Source organism: Bombina bombina, chromosome 4, assembly GCF_027579735.1.
Source record: "Bombina bombina isolate aBomBom1 chromosome 4, aBomBom1.pri, whole genome shotgun sequence".
Taxonomy (NCBI): Eukaryota; Metazoa; Chordata; class Amphibia; order Anura; family Bombinatoridae; genus Bombina; species Bombina bombina.
This window is the reverse complement of record NC_069502.1, coordinates 464,817,751-464,840,619: the sequence shown is the minus strand read 5'-3', so window position 1 is coordinate 464,840,619 and position 22,869 is coordinate 464,817,751. Positions and strand designations below refer to the sequence as shown.

At 40.7% G+C, this 22,869-nt stretch overlaps 1 protein-coding gene across 1 annotated transcript in view; it reads right to left on the bottom strand.

Moving 5' to 3' along the window:
* LOC128656442 (major facilitator superfamily domain-containing protein 8-like) overlaps window positions 1-22,869 on the bottom strand; it is a 415,013-nt gene that overhangs the window by 271,038 nt on the left and 121,106 nt on the right. Inside the window, exons 4-6 of the mRNA XM_053710353.1 lie at window positions 21,473-21,535; window positions 21,110-21,229; window positions 20,867-20,946 (exon numbers count right to left, since the gene is read on the bottom strand). Of these exons, the coding sequence (XP_053566328.1) occupies window positions 20,867-20,946; window positions 21,110-21,229; window positions 21,473-21,535 (263 nt within the window). The remainder of the gene's footprint in view (window positions 1-20,866; window positions 20,947-21,109; window positions 21,230-21,472; window positions 21,536-22,869) is intronic.

Here is a 22,869-nt window from a genome sequence, read left to right as displayed (position 1 = left end):
GTCACCTATATATAGGTATACATATATTTTTTTTTAAAAAAAACAATATCAGGTATATATAGAAAACATAATTTATGCTTACCTGATAAATTCCTTTCTCCTGTAGTGTAGTCAGTCCACGGGTCATCCATTACTTATGGAATATATCTCTTCCTAACAGGAAACTGCAAGAGAATTACCCAGCAGAGCTGCTATATAGCTCCTCCCCTCACATATCATACTCAGTCATTCGACCAAAGCAGACGAGAAAAGAGGAACCATAGGGTACAGTGGTGACTGGAGTTTAATTAAAATTTAGACCTGCCGTAAAAACAGGGCGGGCCGTGGACTGACTACACTACAGGAGAAAGGAATTTATCAGGTAAGCATAAATTATGTTTTCTCCTGTTAAGTGTAGTCAGTCCACGGGTCATCCATTACTTATGGAATACCAATACCAAAGCTAAAGTATACGGATGAAGGGAGGGACAAGGCAGGAACATTAAACAGAAGGAACCACTGCCTGAAGTACCTTTCTCCCAAAAATAGCCTCCGACGAAGCAAAAGTGTCAAATTTGTAAAATTTTGAAAAAGTGTGAAGCGAAGACCAAGTCGCAGCCTTGCAAATCTGTTCAACAGAGGCCTCATTTTTAAAGGCCCAGGTGGAAGCCACAGCTCTAGTAGAATGAGCTGTAATCCTTTCCGGAGGCTGCTGTCCAGCAGTCTCATAGGCTAAGCGTATTATGCTACGAAGCCAAAAAGAGAGAGAGGTAGCCGAAGCCTTTTGACCTCTACTCTGTCCAGAGTAAACGACAAACAGGGAAGAAGTTTGACGAAAATCCTTAGTTGCCTGCAAATAGAATTTCAGGGCACGGACTACGTCCAGATTATGCAAAAGTCGTTCCTTCTTTGAAGAAGGGTTAGGACACAGAGATGGAACAACAATCTCTTGATTGATATTCCTGTTAGTAACTACCTTGGGTAAGAACCCAGGTTTAGTACGCAGGACTACCTTGTCTGAATGAAAAATCAGATAAGGAGAATCACAATGTAAGGCAGATAACTCAGAGACTCTTCGAGCCGAGGAAATAGCCATCAAAAACAGAACTTTCCAAGATAACAGCTTGATATCAATGGAATGAAGGGGTTCAAATGGAACGCCTTGAAGAACATTAAGAACTAAGTTTAAGCTCCACGGCGGAGCAACAGACTTAAACACAGGTTTAATCCTAGTTAAAGCCTGACAGAAAGCCTGAACGTCTGGAACTTCAGCCAGACGTTTGTGTAGAAGAATAGACAGAGCAGAAATCTGTCCCTTTAACGAACTAGCAGATAAGCCCTTTTCTAAACCCTCTTGTAGAAAGGACAATATCCTAGGAATCCTAACCTTACTCCATAAGTAACTCTTGGATTCGCACCAATGTAAATATTTACGCCATATCTTATGGTAAATTTTTCTGGTAACAGGCTTCCTAGCCTGTATTAAGGTATCAATAACCGACTCCGAGAAGCCACGCTTTGATAGAATCAAGCTTTCAATCTCCATGCAGTCAGCCTCAGAGAAATTAGATTTGGATGTTTGAAAGGACCCTGAATTAGAAGGTCCTGTCTCAGAGGCAGAGACCACGGTGGACAGGACGACATGTCCACTAGGTCTGCATACCAGGTCCTGCGTGGCCACGCAGGCGCTATCAGAATCACCAAAGCTCTCTCCTGTTTGATCTTGGCAATCAAACGAGGAAGCATCGGGAATGGTGGAAACACATAAGCCATGTTGAAGACCCAAGGGGCTGTCAGAGCATCTATCAGCACCGCTCCCGGGTCCCTGGACCTGGATCCGTAACAAGGAAGCTTGGCGTTCTGGCGAGACGCCATGAGATCCAGATCTGGTTTGCCCCAACGATGAATCAGTTGAGCAAAGACCTCCGGATGAAGTTCCCACTCCCCCGGATGAAAAGTCTGGCGACTTAGAAAATCCGCCTCCCAGTTCTCCACGCCTGGGATGTAAATCGCTGACAGGTGGCAAGAGTGAGACTCTGCCCAGCGAATTATATTTGAGACTTCCAACATCGCTAGGGAACTTCTGGTTCCCCCTTGATGGTTGATGTAAGCCACAGTCGTGATGTTGTCCGACTGAAATCTGATGAACCTCAGAGTTGCTAACTGAGGCCAAGCTAGGAGAGCATTGAATATTGCTCTTAATTCCAGAATATTTATTGGGAGGAGTTTCTCCTCCTGAGTCCATTATCCCTGAGCCTTCAGGGAGTTCCAGACTGCGCCCCAGCCTAGAAGGCTGGCGTCTGTTGTTACAATCGTCCAATCTGGCCTGCGAAAGGTCATCCCCTTGGACAGATGTGGCCGAGAAAGCCACCATAGAAGAGAATCTCTGGTCTCTTGGTCCAGATTTAGTAGGGGGGACAAATCTGAGTAATCCCCGTTCCACTGACTTAGCATGCACAATTGCAGCGGTCTGAGATGCAGGCGCGCAAATGGTACTATGTCCATTGCAGCTACCATTAAGCCGATTACTTCCATGCACTGAGCTACTGACGGGTGTGGAATGGAGTGAAGGACACGGCAAGCATTTAGAAGTTTTAATAACCTGGCCTCTGTCAGGTAAATTTTCATCTCTACAGAATCTATAAGAGTCCCTAGAAAGGGAACTCTTGTAAGTGGTAATAGAGAACTCTTTTCCATGTTCACCTTCCACCCATGCGACCTCAGAAATGCCAGAACTATCTCTGTATGAGACTTGGCAGTTTGAAAACGTGACGCTTGTATCAGAATGTCGTCTAGGTACGGAGTCACCGCTATGCCTCCTGGTCTTAGTACCGCCAGAAGTGATCCTAGAATTTTTGTAAAGATTCTTGGAGCCGTAGCTAATCCGAAGGGAAGAGCTACAAACTGGTAATGCCTGTCTAGGAAGGCAAATCTCAGATACCGGTAATGGTCCTTGTGAATCGGTATGTGAAGGTAGGCATCCTTTAGATCCACTGTGGTCATGTACTGACCCTCTTGGATCATGGGAAGGATGGTTCGAATAGTTTCCATTTTGAATGATGGAACTCTTAGAAATTTGTTTAGGATTTTTAAGTCCAAGATTGGCCTGAAGGTTCCCTCTTTCTTGGGAACCACAAATAGGTTTGAATAGAATCCCTGCCCGTGTTCCATCCGCGGAACTGGGTGGATTACCCCCATTAGTAAGAGGTCTTGTACACAGCGTAGAAACGCCTCTTTCTTTATTTGGTTTGCTGATAACCTTGAAAGATGAAATCTCCTCCGTGGAGGAGAAGTTTTGAAGTCCAGGAGATATCCCTGAGATATGATCTCCAACGCCCAGGGATCCTGGACATCTCTTGCCCAAGCCTGGGCGAAGAGAGAAAGTCTGCCCCCCACTAGATCCGTTTCCGGATAGGGGGCCCTCTCTTCATGCTGTTTTTGGGGCAGCAGCAGGTTTCTTGGCCTGCTTGCCCCTGTTCCAGGACTGGTTAACTTTCCAGCCCTGTCTGTAACGAGCAACAGCTCCTTCCTGTTTTGGAGCGGAGGAAGTTGATGCTGCTCCTGCCTTGAAGTTACGAAAGGCACGAAAATTAGACTGTTTGGCCTTTGATTTGGCCCTGTCCTGAGGTAGAGCATGGCCCTTACCTCCCGTAATGTCAGCAATAATTTCTTTCAAGCCGGGCCCGAATAAGGTCTGCCCTTTGAAAGGAATATTAAGCAATTTAGATTTAGAAGTCACGTCAGCTGACCAGGATTTAAGCCATAGCGCTCTGCGCGCTTGGATGGCGAATCCGGAGTTCTTAGCCGTAAGTTTGGTTAAATGCACAACGGCATCAGAAACAAATGCGTTAGCTAGCTTAAGTGTCTTAAGCTTGTTGATTATTTCATCCAATGGAGCTGAGCGAATGGCCTCTTCCAGAGACTCAAACCCGAATGCTGCCGCAGCAGTGACAGGCGCAATGCATGCGAGGGGCTGTAAAATAAAACCTTGTTGAACAAACATTTTCTTAAGGTAACCCTCTAATTTTTTATCCATTGGATCTGAAAAGGCACAACTATCCTCCACCGGGATAGTGGTACGCTTAGCTAAAGTAGAAACTGCTCCCTCCACCTTAGGGACCGTCTGCCATAAGTCTTGTGTGGTGGCGTCAATAGGAAACATTTTCCTAAATATGGGAGGAGGGGTAAAAGGCACACCCGGTCTATCCCACTCCTTGCTAATAATCTCTGTAAGCCTTTTTGGTATAGGAAATACGTCAGTACACACCGGTACCGCATAGTATCTATCCAACCTACATAATTTCTCTGGAATTGCAACCGTGTTACAATCATTCAGAGCCGCTAATACCTCCCCTAGCAATGTGCGGAGGTTCTCTAGCTTAAATTTAAAATTGGAAATCTCTGAATCCAGTCTCCCTGGATCAGATCCGTCACCCACAGAATGAAGCTCTCCGTCCTCACGTTCTGCAAACTGTGACGCAGTATCTGACATGGCTCTCATCTCATCCGCGCGCTCTATCCTTAACCCAGAGCTATCGCGCTTGCCTCTTAATTCTGGCAACTTAGATAATACTTCTGTCATAACAGTAGCCATGTCTTGCAAAGTGATTTGTAAGGGCCTCCCTGATGTACTTGGCGCCACAAAATCACGCACCTCCTGAGCGGGAGGCGAAGGTACTGACACGTGAGGAGAGTTAGTCGGCATAACTTCCCCCTCGTCGTCTGGTGATAATTTCTTTACATGTAAAGATTGACTTTTATTTAAAGTAGCATCAATGCAATTAGTACACAAATTTCTATTGGGCTCCACATTGGCCTTTAAACATAGTGAACAAAGAGATTCATCTGAGTCAGACATGTTTAAACAAACTAGCAATGAGACTAGCAAACTTGGAAATACTTTTCAAAATTAATTTACAAGCAATATAAAAAACGTTACTGTGCCTTTAAGAAGCACAGAAAAACTGACACAGTTGAAATAACAATGACCAAAATAGTTATAGCAACCAAATTTTCACAGTAAATGTATTAAGTTAGCAAAGGATTGCACCCACCAGCAAATGGATGATTAACCCCTTAGTACCCAAAAACGGATAACAATTATATAATTAACGTTTTTCTCACAGTCAAATACACTGTCACAGGACTGCTGTGCCTGATTACCTCCCTCAAAATGGATTTTGAAGACCCCTGAGCTCTCTAGAGACGATCTGGATCATGGAGGATGAAGTAGACAGATTGTGACTGAATTTTTACTGCGCAAAAAAGCGCTAAAATAGGCCCCTCCCACTCATATTACAACAGTGGGGAAGCTCAGAAACTGTTTCTATGCAGAAAACAAAAATGGCCATGTGGTAAAAATCATGCCCTAATAAGTTTTATCACCAAGTACCTCACAAAAACGATTAACAAGCCAGTAAACGTTTTAAACATACATTTGAAAGTTATGTATTATTATTAATAAGCCTGCTACCAGTCGTTTTTACTGCAGTTAAGGCTCATACATTATTTCAGTATTAACAGTATTTTCAGAGTCAATTCCATTCCTTAGAAAAATACATTCAGTGTACACACACACACACATCAGCCTGATACCAGTCGCTATCACTGCATTTAAGGCTGAACTTACTTTACAATGGTATCAGCAGTATTTTCTCAGTCAATTCCATTCCTCAGAAAATAAATTACTGCACATACCTCATTTGTTGCAGGGGAGCCCTGCATGCTATTCCCCTTCTCTGAAGTTACCTCACTCCTCAGATGAGAAACAGCCAGTGGATCTTAGTTACGTCTGCTAAGACCATAGAAAAAAACCCAGGCAGATTCTTCTTCTAATGCTGCCTGAGAATAAAAAGCACACTCCGGTGCCATTTAAAAATAACAAACTTTTGATTGTAGAAATAAACTAAGTTAAAAAACACCACAGATCTCTCACAGCTTCCTTTTTAGTTAGGCTGCAAGAGAATGACTGAGTATGATATGTGAGGGGAGGAGCTATATAGCAGCTCTGCTGGGTAATTCTCTTGCAGTTTCCTGTTAGGAAGAGATATATTCCATAAGTAATGGATGACCCGTGGACTGACTACACTTAACAGGAGAAATATGTATTTTTAGGGACATTATACACTTTTCTTTGCATAAATGTTTTGTAGATGATCCATTTATATAGCCCTCATCAACAGTGCAAAACTGGGAGCTTCTAAGTAAGTTTTAAAAAAAGGTTTTATACTGATTTTTATATTAGTATCTGTGCATATTCTTCTTTATAATAGTGTCTATTACATGCAGATATATGAAAATTGATGTATACTGTCCTTTTAAGAATAAAATATAGAACACATTCCTCTATAAGAAGAACATTGGAATGTGAAATATTCAAATGTCATGTCGGGTTAGCATACTTTGGTTATACTTGATTGCTCCATTGAAGTCTATGGGGGAATACGTAAACATGGAGGCGCTCATACAAAAACTTTTTACTTGCAACTTGTAATATGCACTCTACCCAAAGACGCAAAAAGCTTACTTCTAATATTTCACCACTTGTAAGCTAGCCCTTTGTTGGAAATGACATAGATATTGTATAATGACTATTTTCCTCATTCTAAAAATCTGTATTTTATTACTGAGCCCCTTTCTGGACAGAAAAAAAAGGGAAAATCAAACAAGCATCATTGCCTTCTGCATAGCCTGATTTGAACAGCCAATAGGATTTAAGTAGCTCTTATACTATTGGCTGATTTGAACTTTTCAGCCAATAGGAATGCAACGGTACCACAATATAGAAGGGGTACCTTGCATTTAAGCTTCAGTGTGCGGCGGCCAATCGCATAAGGAGGACGTTCCGTCATGAATGTCGCCGCTGGTCCTGGATAGCTCCGCGCCACCACAGCTCTGCACCACCGGGATGAAGATAGAAGATGGCCCCACGATGGAGGAAGATGTCGCCACCTGGATGAAGACCTCTCGCCGCCTGGATGAAGATGAATGTCCGGACTTCAGGAACTGTGAGTAGATTTCCTGGGATTAGTGTTAGGGTTTTTTTTGGATGTTTTTTTTTTTAGATTAGGGCTTTTTTATTTTAATGGGCAGTAAAAGAGCTAAATGCCCCTTTAAGGGCAATGTCCATACAAATGCCCCTTTAGGGGCAATGGGTAGCTTAGGATTTTTTAGAGTTAGGTTTTTTCATTTTGGGAGGTTGGTTGGGTGGGGGGGTTACTTTTAGGGGGGACTTTGTAATTTTTTAAATTAAAAGAGCTGTTTAACTTAGGGCAATTCCTTACAAAAGGCCCTTTAAGGACTATTGGTAGTTTATTGTTAGGTTAGGGGGTGTTTTTATTTTGGAGTGGCTTTTTTGTTTTATAGGGCTATTAGATTAGGTGTAATTTTTATTATTTTGGATAATTTTGCTTATTATTTTTTTTTTTTATTTTCTGTAATTTTTATGTTTTGGTAATGTTAGATTTTATTTATTCTTTCGTAGCGTTAGGTTTTTTTAAATTTGTAAAAAAAAAAATATTTTTTTTTCATAGTGCTAGGTTATTTTAATCTTGTAATTTATTTTTTTTTATTTGCAGTTTATTTTATTTTATTAAAATAGTTATTTATAGTGTAATCTTAGGTTTTTTTTATTTCACAGGTAATTATTACTTTAAGATAGTTATATTGTAAATTAAATTTAAAGTTAGGGGGTGTTAGGTTTAGGGGTTAATAGTTTAATATAGTGATTTGCGATGTGTGGGGACGGCGGTTTAGGAGTTAATAGGTTTAGTTTAGTATTAGCGATGTGGGGGCCGGCGGATTGGGGTTAATAGTTTTTTTTTTTTTAGAAGCGATTTGGGGGGCCGGCGGTTTAGGGGTTAATAGGTTTAGTTTATTAGTAGCGATGTGGAGGCGGATTAGGGGTTAATAACTTTATTTAGTTTCGGCAATGACGGGGCGGTGGATTAGGGGTATTTAAAATAGGGGTTTTTGTTAAGGTTTTAACATAACTTTCTTTTTCCCATAGACATCAATGGGGTTGCGTTAAGGAGATCACCATTCCGCAATCACAGGTATTAGTTTTTTTCTCCCCATTAATGTCTATGGGGGAAAGTGTGCATGACCACGTAAAGTCAGGCCTTGGGTTTTGTGCGGTATTGAGCTTATCGCACAACAAAAGAAGGTTTTGGCTTAACTTGTAATGGCAGCGCTATGGAAAGTGCGATAACACTATTTTTTTTGCGTTATTTACAAACGCTAGGATTGACTATTGAAACAAATAAAGGGGACATTCATTCATGAAGTATAAGATACTTCATGTAGAAAGCTCCACGGCTAAAAAAAATTTTTTGCTAAGAGGGGACTTTTTCACCTCTTAGCCAAAATGCCGTGTGGTAAACCCAGCTCCCATGGACGCTAAGCCGGATTTACCACACGGCTATTGGCTAAGAGGTGAAAACGTCACCTCTTAGCAAAAAAATTTTTTAGCCATGGGCTGCTGTAGCAGCTAAAAAGGTGATCGATTGAAACAAATAAAGGAGCTTTTTACATGAAGTATCTTATACTTCATGAATGAAAGTCCCCTTTATTTGTTTCAATAGTCAATCCTAGCGTTTGTACAACGCTAGGATTGACTCACTTTAAGCATGTATGAAGGAGTGAAAAAAAAAGAAAAGAATGTTAAAGGGTTCAGTAAGTTTCTATAAATTCATAGCACTGGAGTGATTTTATTGTGCTATATGTGTGCTTATTTTTAAGACTTATTTTAGCTATTAATAATAAATAATGAAGTAATGCTTGACAAATCACAAGACTTCACTGATCTTTAAAGCTTCCACTTACTGAATACAGTGTGAGAAAGCAATAATATATATATATATATATATATATATATATATATATATATATATATATATATATATATATATATATATATATATATATATATATATATATATATATATATATAATATATACACACACTCAGTATGTTATGGTTAAAGTAAGATATTTGGGTAATCCTAGGATTACCTGGTTAATACAGACATTAACCAAGCAGCTGTGGGTAAAGCTCAATGTACTGTAATTCCCCCATCTGCATTATTTTTTTGGCCTCTTGTCTGGCATCCACCCCAAGTAAGAAGGCCCCCCTTGAACACCCCAGGTGGAGGCAACAAAAAAAAGAAGATTGGGGAATTACAGGGCATTATATATATATATATATATATATATATATATATATATATATATATATATATATATATATATATATATATATATATATATTTGATTCAGTGACTCAATAAAGCGCATGCACTCTGAGGGGATTTATGATCTTACACCGGCTTTACCCACAGCCGCTTGTGTAATGTCCTTTTACCCCGGGTAATCCTAGGATTACCCAATATCTGACTTTACTCATAACATATATATATATTATTGCTTAAAAGAGTGCTTGATTCCCTATCTTTATTTAATGGAACAATTATTAAGATGTTCCATTTTCTTTTCTCATAGTCTATGATTACATTTAATAATATAGGGTCTGCACCACACATATTGTTGAAAAGATACTATATTGCATTATATATATTCTCACTTATATCAACCATTTGTCCTCTACACTTTATTATTATCATATCCATACCTTAAAGATTTGGGTGGATACCCTGATTAAGGTCTATTTTAGAGGATTAGATTGATGAGACATTTTATATTTCTAGACCTTGGGTAATTTGTTTATTGGATATATTATATATAATGGCGTTCACTATGTCTGATGCAACATAGGAAGCAGAACTTTCTGCTACCTTTTCGATGAACAATACAATAGATAGCAAGGACAAGGAGGGGCAGAACATCAATATATTTGGAGCCTTTAAAACTTATAAACAACTCCTAATGAAACAAATTAGGCTTAGGGCCGAGTCTTCCAGCCTAGAGAACTATATACAAAATGAAATTATTCCTAGGGGTCTAAGATTAAAACTAGACCCAGGTACTAACCTAAGGGAAGATGAAGGTGGTGAGGCCTTTTTGGAGGATTGGAACGCAAAGTTTATCAGAATGTTCCATTATTCTTATGAAGAAAATGGTTGATAGAAGTTGATGAGGCCCTCAAAATTGTTAACGGCTTTGAGGATAATTCTAATTTTGCCAAACTTAACAGTGAAATGAAAGATCAAATAGCCAGATTACAATCTGAAATTAAACTACGTAAAGGAAGAAAATTGGTAAGAGACCAAGAAGATTATAGAAAGAAACAGGTCTACTCTTATAGACAGACTCGTGGCTCTTATGATTCAGGGTCAGACTGTTCAGATTCAGAACATGACACTCAACCCTCAAAAAACGGGGTACGTTCTGGCCCAGGCACTTCGCAAGAAGTAGAGGGGGCCGGAAGAGAAGGAATAGGGACCAATCCGATACTGGAGGAAGACGGTATCCCTACCGCCAAACCAGGTACAAAGATTACAATCTGAGCCTGGAGAGGCCCAAGAATTTCCACCCATGAGGATGGAGGGGACGCAGGCCTTATTAAATTCTCCTGCCTTGAATGATAATCTTCAAGTGATTAATCTATCGACATTTAAACTAAATAATTCACATTTAAATGTTCTTAAAAAAGGACTGCCTTTTTGCCCAACGAGTGGGCTGGATAAGTTTGAACACCTAAAAGACTTGCATAGATTTGCACGAAGAATAGTACTTTCTCAAATTTTTAAAAATAAGTAAAAAAATGTTATTGATGACTTGAGCCTTACTACTGAGGATAAATTAGCCTTGCAAGATCTTAAAGATCTTTATCAAGAATCATCCATACAAATTGATGACTCTCCGGTTTCTGGGAGATCCCCCACCTTCAAACAGACTTCACATTTTAAAAAGAGATCAACATTTATGCCGCAACTCTCTACTTCTCCTCCAGTTAATTTATTTGTTACTTGTGGAACGAGATATTCAAAATATATCGTTTACTGGAATTGTTAATGACAATTTGACCAGAAAAGAAAGGAAAGCCCTAAAAGAATTTAAGGAAGCCCCTAATGTAGTGAGAAAACCTGCAGATAAGGGGGGCAAGGTTGTGTTTTGGGATGAAACCCTGTATTACATGGAAGTAAAAAGACAATTACTAGACAAGGAGAAATATCTTAGACTCACTCACAATCCCCTATCCAGTCTAAAATTAAATTTGTTTAAAATCTTGAATGATGCTAGATGTGAAGGTGTAATCACTATTACTGAATTTAAATATTTGTTTGTTGAAAATCCGGTTATGCCGATTTTCTATGCATTCCAAAAGTGCATAAAAATTTCCATAATCCACCGGGCCGCCCAATTATTGCGGGCATAGGCAGTCTATCTGAAAACATAGGAAACTATGTAGATTTTTCACTTTGCCCCTTTTTGTCCACCCTTCTATCCTTTGCTCTAGATACCTCAGATCTATTAAGGAAAGTTAATGACATGACTGTTATGAAAGGAGCTATTTTGGTATCATTGGATGTGGAAAGTTTGTACTCGTCCATTCCACATGATGTTGGTATAAAAGCCTGCAAAGAGTTTCTCTCTAGCAGATGCTCTAACTTTAAACAACACACAGACCTGGTTATCAAACTGTTGAGATTTATACTGGATAATAATGTGTTTATGTTTGATGATAAAATATTCAAACAGTTAAGTGGCAATGCGATGGGAGCTACGTGTGCCCCCACGTATGCATGCCTCCATCTAGGAAAATGGGAAATGGATATTGTTTACCAAAATAGTCTCTTTAATCAGTATGTTAATTTTTGGCTTCGTTATGTGGACAACATCCTCCTGATTTGGGAGGGAGGTCTTGATGCACTGCATACTTTTGTTGACAAATTAAATTGTAATAATTTTAATAAACATCTTACAATGCAATACAGCGTAACAGAACTTGACTTTTTGGATATCAAAATATGTAATGAAAATAATATTTTGGTGACAGAAAATTTTAGAAAGAAAACTGCCACCAACAGCTTATTGATGGCTTAGAGCCATCATCCTTCTCATATGCTAAAAGGGATTCCCAAAGGGCAATTTTTACGCATACGCCGTAAATTGCTCCTCTAATGATGTCCATGCACAACAAATGCAGGAAAGTTTTATAGAGAGAGGATATTCCAAGAGAAGTACAAATAAAGCGAGAGCTTTAGCAAGAAAATGAAATAGGGATGAACTGTTGTTTAACAAAAAGAGGATAAGAAATCGGTGATTAGACTAATCACTAATTATAATTGTCATTGGAAAACAATACAAATGATTTTACAAAAGCACTGGTCTGTTTTAACCAGTGATGCAAATATAGCCTCAGAGGTAGGGAGGTTCCCTAATCTGACAGCCAAACGAGCCATGAATATATGAGATAGACTTGTCAGTAGTCAATTCGTTCCAACCCCTTCTAAACATGATTGGATTAAAAAACACATACCCAATGGTAATTTTCCTTGTGACAAATGTGTGACATGCGAATATATGAAAAGGACAAAAATATTTTCTGGTAACTGTGACAAAGAATTTCACATACAACATTTTTTCAATTGTAATACGGAGGGTGTAGTATATTTACTTGAGTGCTTGTGCCCCAGATTTTATGTTGGCAAAACCAAGAGAATCTTCAAAGACCGTATAAAAGAGCATAGAGATGACATTAAAGGAGAAATTCAAACGAGCAGTATAGCTAGACATTATCAAATAAAACATAACAGCAATCCAGAATGTCTTAAGTTCACATGTATTGATAAGGGCCTTCTGCATGGTAGAGGAGGGAACAATGATAAATGTCTCCTCCAAAAGGAATGCAGGTGGATATACCCTTAATACTTTATCCTCACTAGGATTAAATGAAAAATTAGACATGGCTAGTTTCATAGGATAATTTGTAGCATTATCATTCATTGGGTATATTATCCCTGCATCTACTGTATGTCTATCTACCTAATTCTGGAGTCTAGCATACTCAGTAGCTGTGTATCCTTGAATAAATATGTTTTTATACTGGTTTAGCTATATCTGTATCCTTGATAAAGATAGCAACATGGGGTTAATCTTAGTTTGGTGTTTTTCCTATCGTCTTGCCCTTGCTCCTATTCAAGCCACTTCGGTGCTTGCATTTCTAAGTATTTAAATACTTAGAATGTTTCAATGTATCTTGTACTCTATTTTGTATTTGACATAGTTTACGCCATTTAGATTCTACTGTATCAAAGTTGAGCACATTGCCAGGATTCTGGCGCTCCATTCAAAGGCTATAGTTAGGCTATAGTTGCTGCCGCTCTATACATTGGCTCAAGAAATTGTTCCGGACTGGGATTTTTGCTGGGACTGAAATTTCTTAACAGATAAGTTGTTGTAAAACACTACAGATACTATATATGTTGATCACAACTTTGGAGAATTATACTGCAGGTCTCTTACAAAACCGCAAGGTGGAGGGTCATATAATTATAGACCCGTTTGTGCAGAGACTGTCTTTTCCATTACATGGAACATTAAGAACTTTCCTACACATGGGAAAGTAAAGTGTGTTGCACTTCATTTCAGTATATCCGTGTATATATAAACTGTAAGCATCTTTATTAGTATCGACATTGCATTATATACTATGTATACCTTAATAGTGTCACGCTTCACTTAGATCCCTATATCGAACCTGCCCAGTTATATTGCTCCCTGATACTTGTTTGGGAGTTGCTGTGTGCAGCTGGATTATAGTGGTAGCGATGCATATTATAAGGTATAACATATGATTTTATCGGGCATAGGATCTATGTGCCTTAAGCAAGGTGTTCTGCATTTTATTACAGCATATCTGTGTATATACAATCTGTTGCAACTATATTAGCATTGACATTGTATTGTCTGTGATATATACCTTTAGGGTGTCATGCTTCACTTAGATAACTATATTGAACCTACCCAGTTATTGCTGCCTGATATTTGACTGGGAGCTTCTGTGTGCAGCTGGGGTGTAGTGGTAGTGATGCACAATATAAGGTATGATACATGATTTTATTGGGCATAAGACTTATGTGCCCAAAGTAAGGGTGTATTTTGTCAGTCACGTGACTTTAGCAATAAATATTGGCAATGTGCATTATGTTTGAATTGTATTAAATGTACATATTGTTATTGCTATATCTACAATGAACAGAGGTGTTTACATATCCCACATTTGACCTTATAATATGTGTCTTTATCAAGAGACCATAATAAACATTCATATTTTTATTGCTTAAAAGAGTGCTTGATTCCCTATCTTTATTTAATGGAACATTTATTAAGATGTTCCATTTTCTTTTCTCATAGTCTATGATTACACACACATATATATATATATATATATATATATATATATATATATATATATATATATATATATATATGTGTGTGTGTGTGTGTGTGTGTATTTTGATCTGCACTCTCAGTAATCTCCTATTAGGCAGCAACCAGGGTGCCAGTAATGTAACTGAATATAACATTAAGAGAGACCGCACTTGCTGGATTCGGTAGTTGAAAAATCAAAAAAGTTTATTAAGGTTACATTTTGGGGGCTCACTCCCCTTCCTCAGACCACACAGAGTGAAAGTGAAGAGGGCCAGCTCAATCATGGGATCAAGTGGGTCCAACAGACCCAGGCAGCACCCACATATTGCGTAATTGTGGATAAGCATTGGTTGCATGCAGGTATGCAGGCAGGCTTAGTAAGGTCAGCGGCCAGGTCAGTAGGTTGATATAGTAATCAGGATTTTCCTACTAGAGGGGTGTCATTGCATTCTCAGACCCAAGCAGTACAATATCTTAAGCCGGTCCTGAAAGTGAACCAAAAGAATTTAAAGCCCGCAGTGTCCCTTCCCCTCAGAAAATTGTGTCAAAAGTGTTCCTATGACAAAACATATAAACACAGTGCATAGAAACATAGTGTTGACAGTTGAAAAAAAATCACCAAAAAACAGATCATTCTATTGAGAAATATATCAGTTTTACTAATTCATGAGGATAATCCAAAGACTTATTGTCACGCCGCGCCGCTCGAGCCGTTGCTAGGGGCGCGGCGTCTTCTTCATTGCCCGTTGCCTAGGGCTGTGTCGGCTCTGGAGGCGTGTGGCGTTGACGTCATCGCCGCACGCTCCCTGATAATGGTCTCACACTGTGACGCCAATCCTACACTATTTAAATCTGTTCAGTACGATCTATCACTGCCCAAGTATATGTGATACTTTGTGTGCTCCTGGGTGTGATAGATCATACTATAATTGCTGGATTACTTATTGCTGCTGAAACTCTGCCTGCCTGACTACTCTGCCTCTTAACCCTATAATTGCTGGATTGATTTTTGCTGCTGAACTTTGCCTCTCTGACTACTCTGCCTCTTAACCCTTTAATTGCTGGACTGCTTTACTGTTGCCAAATCCTGCCTGCCTGCCTGACCATTCTAGTGGTGTGCCCTTGGACTGCTTTACTGTTGCCAAATCCTGCCTGCATGACCATTCTAGTGGTGTGCCCTTGGACTGCTTTATGGTTGCCGAATCCTGCCTGCCTGACCATTCTACTGGTTTGCCTTGGACCACTCTGCCGTTGTCACTGGGGACTGTCCTGCCTGTGGTGAGTGACGCCTACCTCATCTTACTTTCTCTGCTCTGGGATATTCCCTATCTTTCCGGCTCGACGCTGGGATAACAAGACTACTGGCCGAGTTCTGATAGAGGAATATCCCACAAGCATTATATTATACTTGGGCCATGCAGCCAGATGAGGTGGCACGAGCTGTTTATCTTCAGGGACAGATGTTGGGAACCCATACCACACAGTTGCAGAATATGGATTCCAAGCTAGAGGCTATTACCGCTCAACTATCCTTACTAGTTGCAGGGAGGGATGCCGCTCCTGTTGTTATGCCACCAACCCCTACTCCTAGTACTGTGACTTCTTCCTCAGCTTCTGGAAGTATACCCCGGATACCAATGCCTGACAAGTATGAAGGTACTACTGATTTCAGGGGTTTTCTAAACCAATGCAGGTTGCACTTCCATAATGATCCTCACACCTTTCAGTCTCATCAGTCAAGGGTCACCTTTATCATTTCCTTACTAAAGGACAAGGCCCTAGCCTGGGTCTCTCCCCTTTTGGAACTGAACGCTACACTCCTGCATGATTCTGATGAGTTAGTTTCTGCCTTATCTTCTGTGTTGGGGGCTTCTGGCCGTACCTCTGCTGCAGAATATTCTCTCCTGGATCTCCGCTAGGGCAATAGAACTGTGGCACAATTTTCCATTGAGTTTCCCACCTTGGCACTTGAAACCACTTGGAATGGCAGTGCTCTCAAGGCAGCCTTTAGGAGAGGTCTGCATGAACGCATCAAAGATGAAATCACTTCTCGTGATATCCCTTCTTCTTTGGAAGACTTTATAACGCTTTGTATCAGTCTGGACTCTCGCTTCCAGGAAAGACAAGCCGAGAGAGACAGAACAAAAAGAGTCCTTCCCTCTCGTCCTCCTGTTCGCCCAGTTTTGGCAGCATCTGTTACCTCTCCAACAGCTCCAGTTACCTCAGTGGAGGAATCTATGGATTTCTCCTCCTTCAAACCTTCAGAGTCTGAAAGATAGAGGAGAAGGAGACTGAAACTATGCTTTTATTGTGGGTCTAACTCCCACCAACTAAAGGACTGTGACATTCGGCCGGGAAAAGCCAATGCTTAGGGGATAACGCAGGGGTACCTCTAAGCATGATCTCTACTAAATCCCCTCACTCCTCTCGGATCCTGGTGCCTGTAACCCTTACCTTCCTTCAGAATACTGTCCACACTCAAGCCTTCATCGATTCAAGGGGGCAGCTGGGAACATCCTGGATCACTGCTTCATGATTCAAGCTGGCTTGCCTCTTTTGCAGAAAAGACATTGTCTCAACATAACTACCCTTGATGGCACCCCTCTTGGTTCAGGCTTGATCCATTTTGAGTCAGCACCCTTGACCCTGAATGTGGGAGACCTTCACACCGAACAGCTACAGTTTGAGGTCATTCATTCCCCAGCACAGCCTGTCATCCTTGGTCTTCCTTGGCTTTGGGTACACAATCCACAGTTTGACTGGGCTGAGGGACAACTGGCTTCCTGGGGTACCTCCTGTTTCCACTCCTGCCTTGCTACAGTCACTCCTCTGCCCCATATTCCCATAGCCAGTATACTGACACCTTCAAACCTTCCATCAGTATATGCAGACTTTGCAGATGAGTGACGTGCTGCCACCCCACCATCCTTATGACTGCAAGATCGACCTCTTTCCCGGAGCTCCACTTCCTAAAGGGAGGACATATCCACTCTCCAAAGCGGAAACCAAATCCATAGAGGAGTACATCCAAGAGAACCTAGCTAAAGGTTTAATTTGCCCTTCCTCCTCTCCTGCTGGGGCAGGCTTATTTTTTGTCAGTAAAAAGGATGGTGGGCTCCGACCCTGCATCGACTACAGGGCCTTGAACAATATAACCAATAAAGAATCACTATCCGATACCATTATTTACTGAACTGTATGACTCACTCCAGGATGCTAGCTTTTTCACCAAATTGGACTTACACGGGGCATACAATCCGATTCGTATCTCTCCCGGCCACCAATAGAAGACCGCCTTCAACACAAGATCTGAGCATTACGAATACCTTGTAATGCCCTTCGGGCTGTGTAACGCCCCTACAGTCTTCCAGGTATTTGTCAACGATGTCTTCCATGACCTCCTCAACCACACTGTCATTATCTATCTGGATGATATCCTTGTTTTCTCTTCCAGTTTGGAGGAACATCATAGACACGTATGACAGGTGCTTCCACATCTCAGAAACAATTCTCTGGTAGCCAAATTAGAAAAATGTGAGTTTGATCAAGAACAGATCCAATTCCTTGGCTATATCATCTCGAAGGAGGGTTTTGCCATGGATCCTGCTAAACTTGCCGCAGTTCTGGAATGGCCTCAACCTACCTCTCTTAAAGGATTACAGAGGATCTTGGGGTTCTCCAATTATTACCGCAAGTTTATAAAGAACTTTTCTCAAACAGTCGCTTCTCTCACTGAATTAACAAAACAGAACAAAGACTGTAAACATTGGCCTTTCCGAAGCCATACGGGCCTTCTCTAGTCTGAAAGAGGCTTTCTGTTCAGTTCCTGTGCTCAGCCATCCTGACCCTAACCTACAGTTCACTTTAGAGGTTGATGCCTCCGAGATAAGGGCTGGAGCAGTTCTTACCCAAAGGGATCCTTCGACTTCTAAGTCACACCCTGTAGCCTTTTTCTCTAAATACTTTGCTCCTGCTGAGAAGAACTACGATGTGGGTAATCATGAACTCTTAGCCATTAAGATGGCTTTAACCGAATGGCATTATTGGTTAGAGGGTACCGCCAATCACATTCAGATTCTCACCGACCACAAGAATCTGACTTACCTAGAGACTGCTCATCGACTCAATCCTTGACAGGCCAGTGGGCCTTGTTCTTTTCACGTTTTAACTTTGTGGTCTCTTATCTTCCTGGGACTAAGAACAAGAAGGCAGATGCCCTTTCCCGTCAGTTCCCTCACTCAAGTGATTCTTCTGAAACTCCTATTGAACACATCATACCCCCTCCTGTGTGGTTGCTCAACTAAACACCACCCTTCGGCAAAGATTGCAACGTGCCCAGTCTAGCAAACCTCCTGGAGCTCCCGTGACCTCCAATATCCTCTTTGTACCTCTGAACCTATGCATCCCTGTGCTAGCCTGGGCCCATGATAGCAAACTCTCAGAACCCCTTGGTTCCACTAGGACTTTCAAGCATCTTTCCCAATATGTATGGTGGCCTACTATGAAGTCTGACGCTCAGGATTGAGTGAAGGCCGGCACTACTTGTGCTGCCAATAAGACACCCCGATCTTTGCATTGTGGCTTGCTCCAACCATTGTCCATTCCCAAACAACCATGGACACACATAACAATGGACTTCATTGTGGACCTTCCCTCTTCTGACCACCCTACAGTTATATGAGTTGTGGTGGACCACTTTTCCAGACTGGCTTATTTCGTACCCCTAACAAAACTGCCTTCTGCCCAGGAATTGTCTTCTCTCTTTCTCTTGCATTTGGTACGACTTCATGGCATTCCTGTGAATATTGTTTCTGACAGAGGTCCACAGTTCATCTCTGCCTTTTGGAGAGCCTTTTGTAAGTTGATTGGAACCACTGTTTCATTGTCTTCTGGCTACCATTTTCAGACCAATGGCCTAACAGAGAGCAAACCAGGATCTTGAAACCTATCTTAGAGCCTTTGTCAATGCTCGCCATACCAACTGGCCTAAATTGTTATTCCTAGCTGAGTTGGCAAGAAACACTGATTGGCACTCTTCTCTTTGATGTTCTCCTTTTCAAGCCGCAGCAGGATATCAACCTCATGTCTTCCCTCTTTATGCTCAGTCTACTGGGGTTCCTGCTGTAGACTCACCTCTCATTGGCAACATATTCGCTCTCAGTTACGTGCAGCTGTCTATAGATATAAGAAGTTTGCTGATCGCCATAGAGATTCTGTACGTGCCATCCCAGTGGGTGAATGTGTATGGATTTCTACTCGACACATTCGTCTACGTCAAGCCTGTCAAATTGGGGCCTAGATTTATTGGCCCTGAAAAGACTATCTCCTGTTTCCTACAAAGTGGCCTTGCCCAAAACCCTACACATACACCCAGTCTTCCACATGTCTCTACTCAAACCTTACCTCAAGAACAGATATACCCGACTCCAAGCTCCTCCTCCTCCACTCCTGGTCCGTGGTGACCCAGAATATGAAGTAGCTAAGATCCTGGACTCCAGATACAGATGCAGACAACTGCAGTATCTGATACATTGGAAGGGTTGCTCGGTGGCGGATCATTCCTGGGTTCCTGCCCGTTATGTACATGCTCCATCCTTGGTCTCGAGATTCCATGCCGCTCATCCTCTAAAGCCAGCACTGGTTCCTGCAGGGAACCCTTTAGTGGGGGGCTATGTCACGCCGCACTGCTCCAGCCGTTGCTAGGGGCATTGCATCTTCTTCCTTGCTCGTTGCCTAGGGCGGTGTCCTGTGGCATGCTCCCTGATGCCAATCTCACGCTGTGGCGCTAATCCTACACTATTTAAATCTGTTCAGTGCGATCTATCACTGCCTAAATATAGGTGATACTTTGTGTGCTCCTGGGTGTGATAGATCGTACTATAATTGCTGGGTTACGTATTGCTGCTGAAACTCTGCCTGTCTGACTACTCTGCCTCTTAACCCTATAATTGCTGGATTGATTTTTGCTGCTGAACTTTGCCTCTCTGACTACTCTGCCTCTTAACCCTTTAATTGCTGGACTGCTTTACTGTTGCCAAATCCTGCCTGCCTGACCATTCTAGTGGTGTGCCCTTGGACTGCTTTACTGTTGCCAAATCCTGCCTGCCTGACCATTCTAGTGGTGTGCCCTTAGACTGCTTTACTGTTGCCAAATCCTGCCTGCCTAATCATTCTACTAGTTTGCCTTGGACCACTCTGCCGTTGTCACTGGGGACTGTCCTGCCTGTGGTGAGTGCCGCCTACCTCATCTTACTTTCTCTGCTCTGGGATATTCCCTGGCCGAGTTCGGTCTGATAGAGGAATATCCCACAAGCATTACATTTATCATCTAAATATCCAGCGTACTAAATTAGATATTGTTCACAAGGAATTAAACATCCATATCTGTCTATACATACAGAGGGCGGTGTCCTTTAGATAAGATCAAGAAAATATAATGCAGAGAGAGGGGAAAATCTGAGCATTGAAAAATACAGATGGGAAATCTGTGGCTAGATACAAGCAGATATAAAGAAATCTGGGAAAAGCAAACAATAGGTTATCAGATACTTACACCAGGAGCTGAGTATTTGTTCACATGGAAGGGACCGAGATAGAAGTTAGAGTATCTTAGGAATATATTAAATGCAGGACCTGTAATGAAATAGTGACACAGAAACACATTAGGATTACTGTCCCAAATAAATCTAATGTAGGCAATTTACAAGGGCAAAATGACAGGTGCAAAGGGCTACACAAAACCTCAAGTAATCCAAAATGATACTGTACAAGGTTACTCACCCTCACACCATCTCACCTATGAGAAGCCCAGCTTGCCTGCACGCCATAGCCATTGCAAAAACTGGGACACGATCTTTGGCGCTTGAGAACCGAGTAAGATACCCAAAGATCGAAGCTCCCGATCCAGCACCAACACCTACGTATGTTAACCTTATATTGTTATGAATAGCCATATTTCAGAAAGATAATTCACATTTTTAAATCATTTAAACTACACTAAGTTCACTAAAAACAACATCTAGCCGGATCCCAATATAAATATTAATTAATTTTGAGCCACCCAAACACTTCCTCATATCAAACCGCCCTTTTACAACAAACAGCTAACAAAAAAGATTCTAAAACACCTCTATTCCCCACACAATCCCTTTTTACCCACCTGCCACCAGACGGCTGCCAAAAAGAAACCATTTGGATATTCCAACAAAGTACATGAAGTTTCCTGAAAGAAAAACATAATTAGAGAACCTACATAGAAACAACCCTGATGTTAAAGGACATGTGCTAAAATCATTTAAAGAATGCTAAGCAGACAGACGCAAAACAATAGCCTAAGATGAAAAGAAAAAAATATTGTGTTATGTGAAATATGACTGCCATGACAATGTGTTTAAAAGCATAACATTATTTTTCTAGATCCTACATATTCAGTATTGGTTGTATTTGATGAGAGTTGCTAGAAAACGAGAGTTAATTATTCTACTTACTTTAGTGTATTTTAAATAATAGCATAGGGATTTATGGTATTTTATATTAGGATTATGGTTCATGTAGACAAAAATGTGTAAGGACGTTACCTGCTATTGTGCTTATGCCATGTGTGCTGTGTTTCCTGTTTATAGTGAAGTTGTTTCTGAGATTACCTTTATCTGTCATTTTAGAGCATGTTATAATAGATACATGCTTTGAGTAAGATCACAACATCAGCCCTTGATTATATCCTTTACCTCAGGTTAAAGTTAAAGGACACTAAAGTCAAAATTAAAGTTTCATGATTCAGATAAAGCATGCAATTTAAAGAAAACTTTCCAATATACTTCCGTTATCAAAATGTGCGCAATATTTTAATATTTACACTTTCTGAGGCATCAGCTCCTACTGAGCATGTGCAAGAATTCACAGTGCATACGTATATGCATTTTGTGATTGGCTAATGGCTGTCACATAATACAGGGGGAGGGAACATTTGATAAATTTTGAAATTTGACAGAAAATATTCTCCTGCTCATTTTAAATTCAGAGTAGATGCTATTGCATTGTCTTTATATAGTGCATCTGTCAATTATTTAATTATACTGTATTTTGTGGTCCTTTTAACAAAATGGCTTGTGCTAAATACTGTAAATCCTGGTAAAACTGTAGATGGGATTTCGTATTATTTATTTAGACGTTTGATTGATCCTCTGACTTTTTCATTTTGGTATTTGTTAAATGTTATTCTTACTTTTACTTTTTTTGTTGTTTTTAAACAACAGATTGTATAGATGTTTACAGCATGAACAGACAATAGGAATGATGCAATAAAATTATACAATGTAGTGAATCCTTCTTAAAGTGAATGTAAAGTTTGAGGAATGAGTGCCCGGTTTTTAATAATCCTATTAAAAACAGGGGCACTTTCATTCATCAAACTTTAAATTACACTGCTTTTGTTAAAATACTTACCTTTTCTTTCTGCAAGCCGCTCCAGCGCTTCCTCCGCCCGTCGCAAGCCTCTGCTGACGTCAGAAATGACGATTCCTTCCACCAATCACGGCGTTTCTTTAGGCAATGATT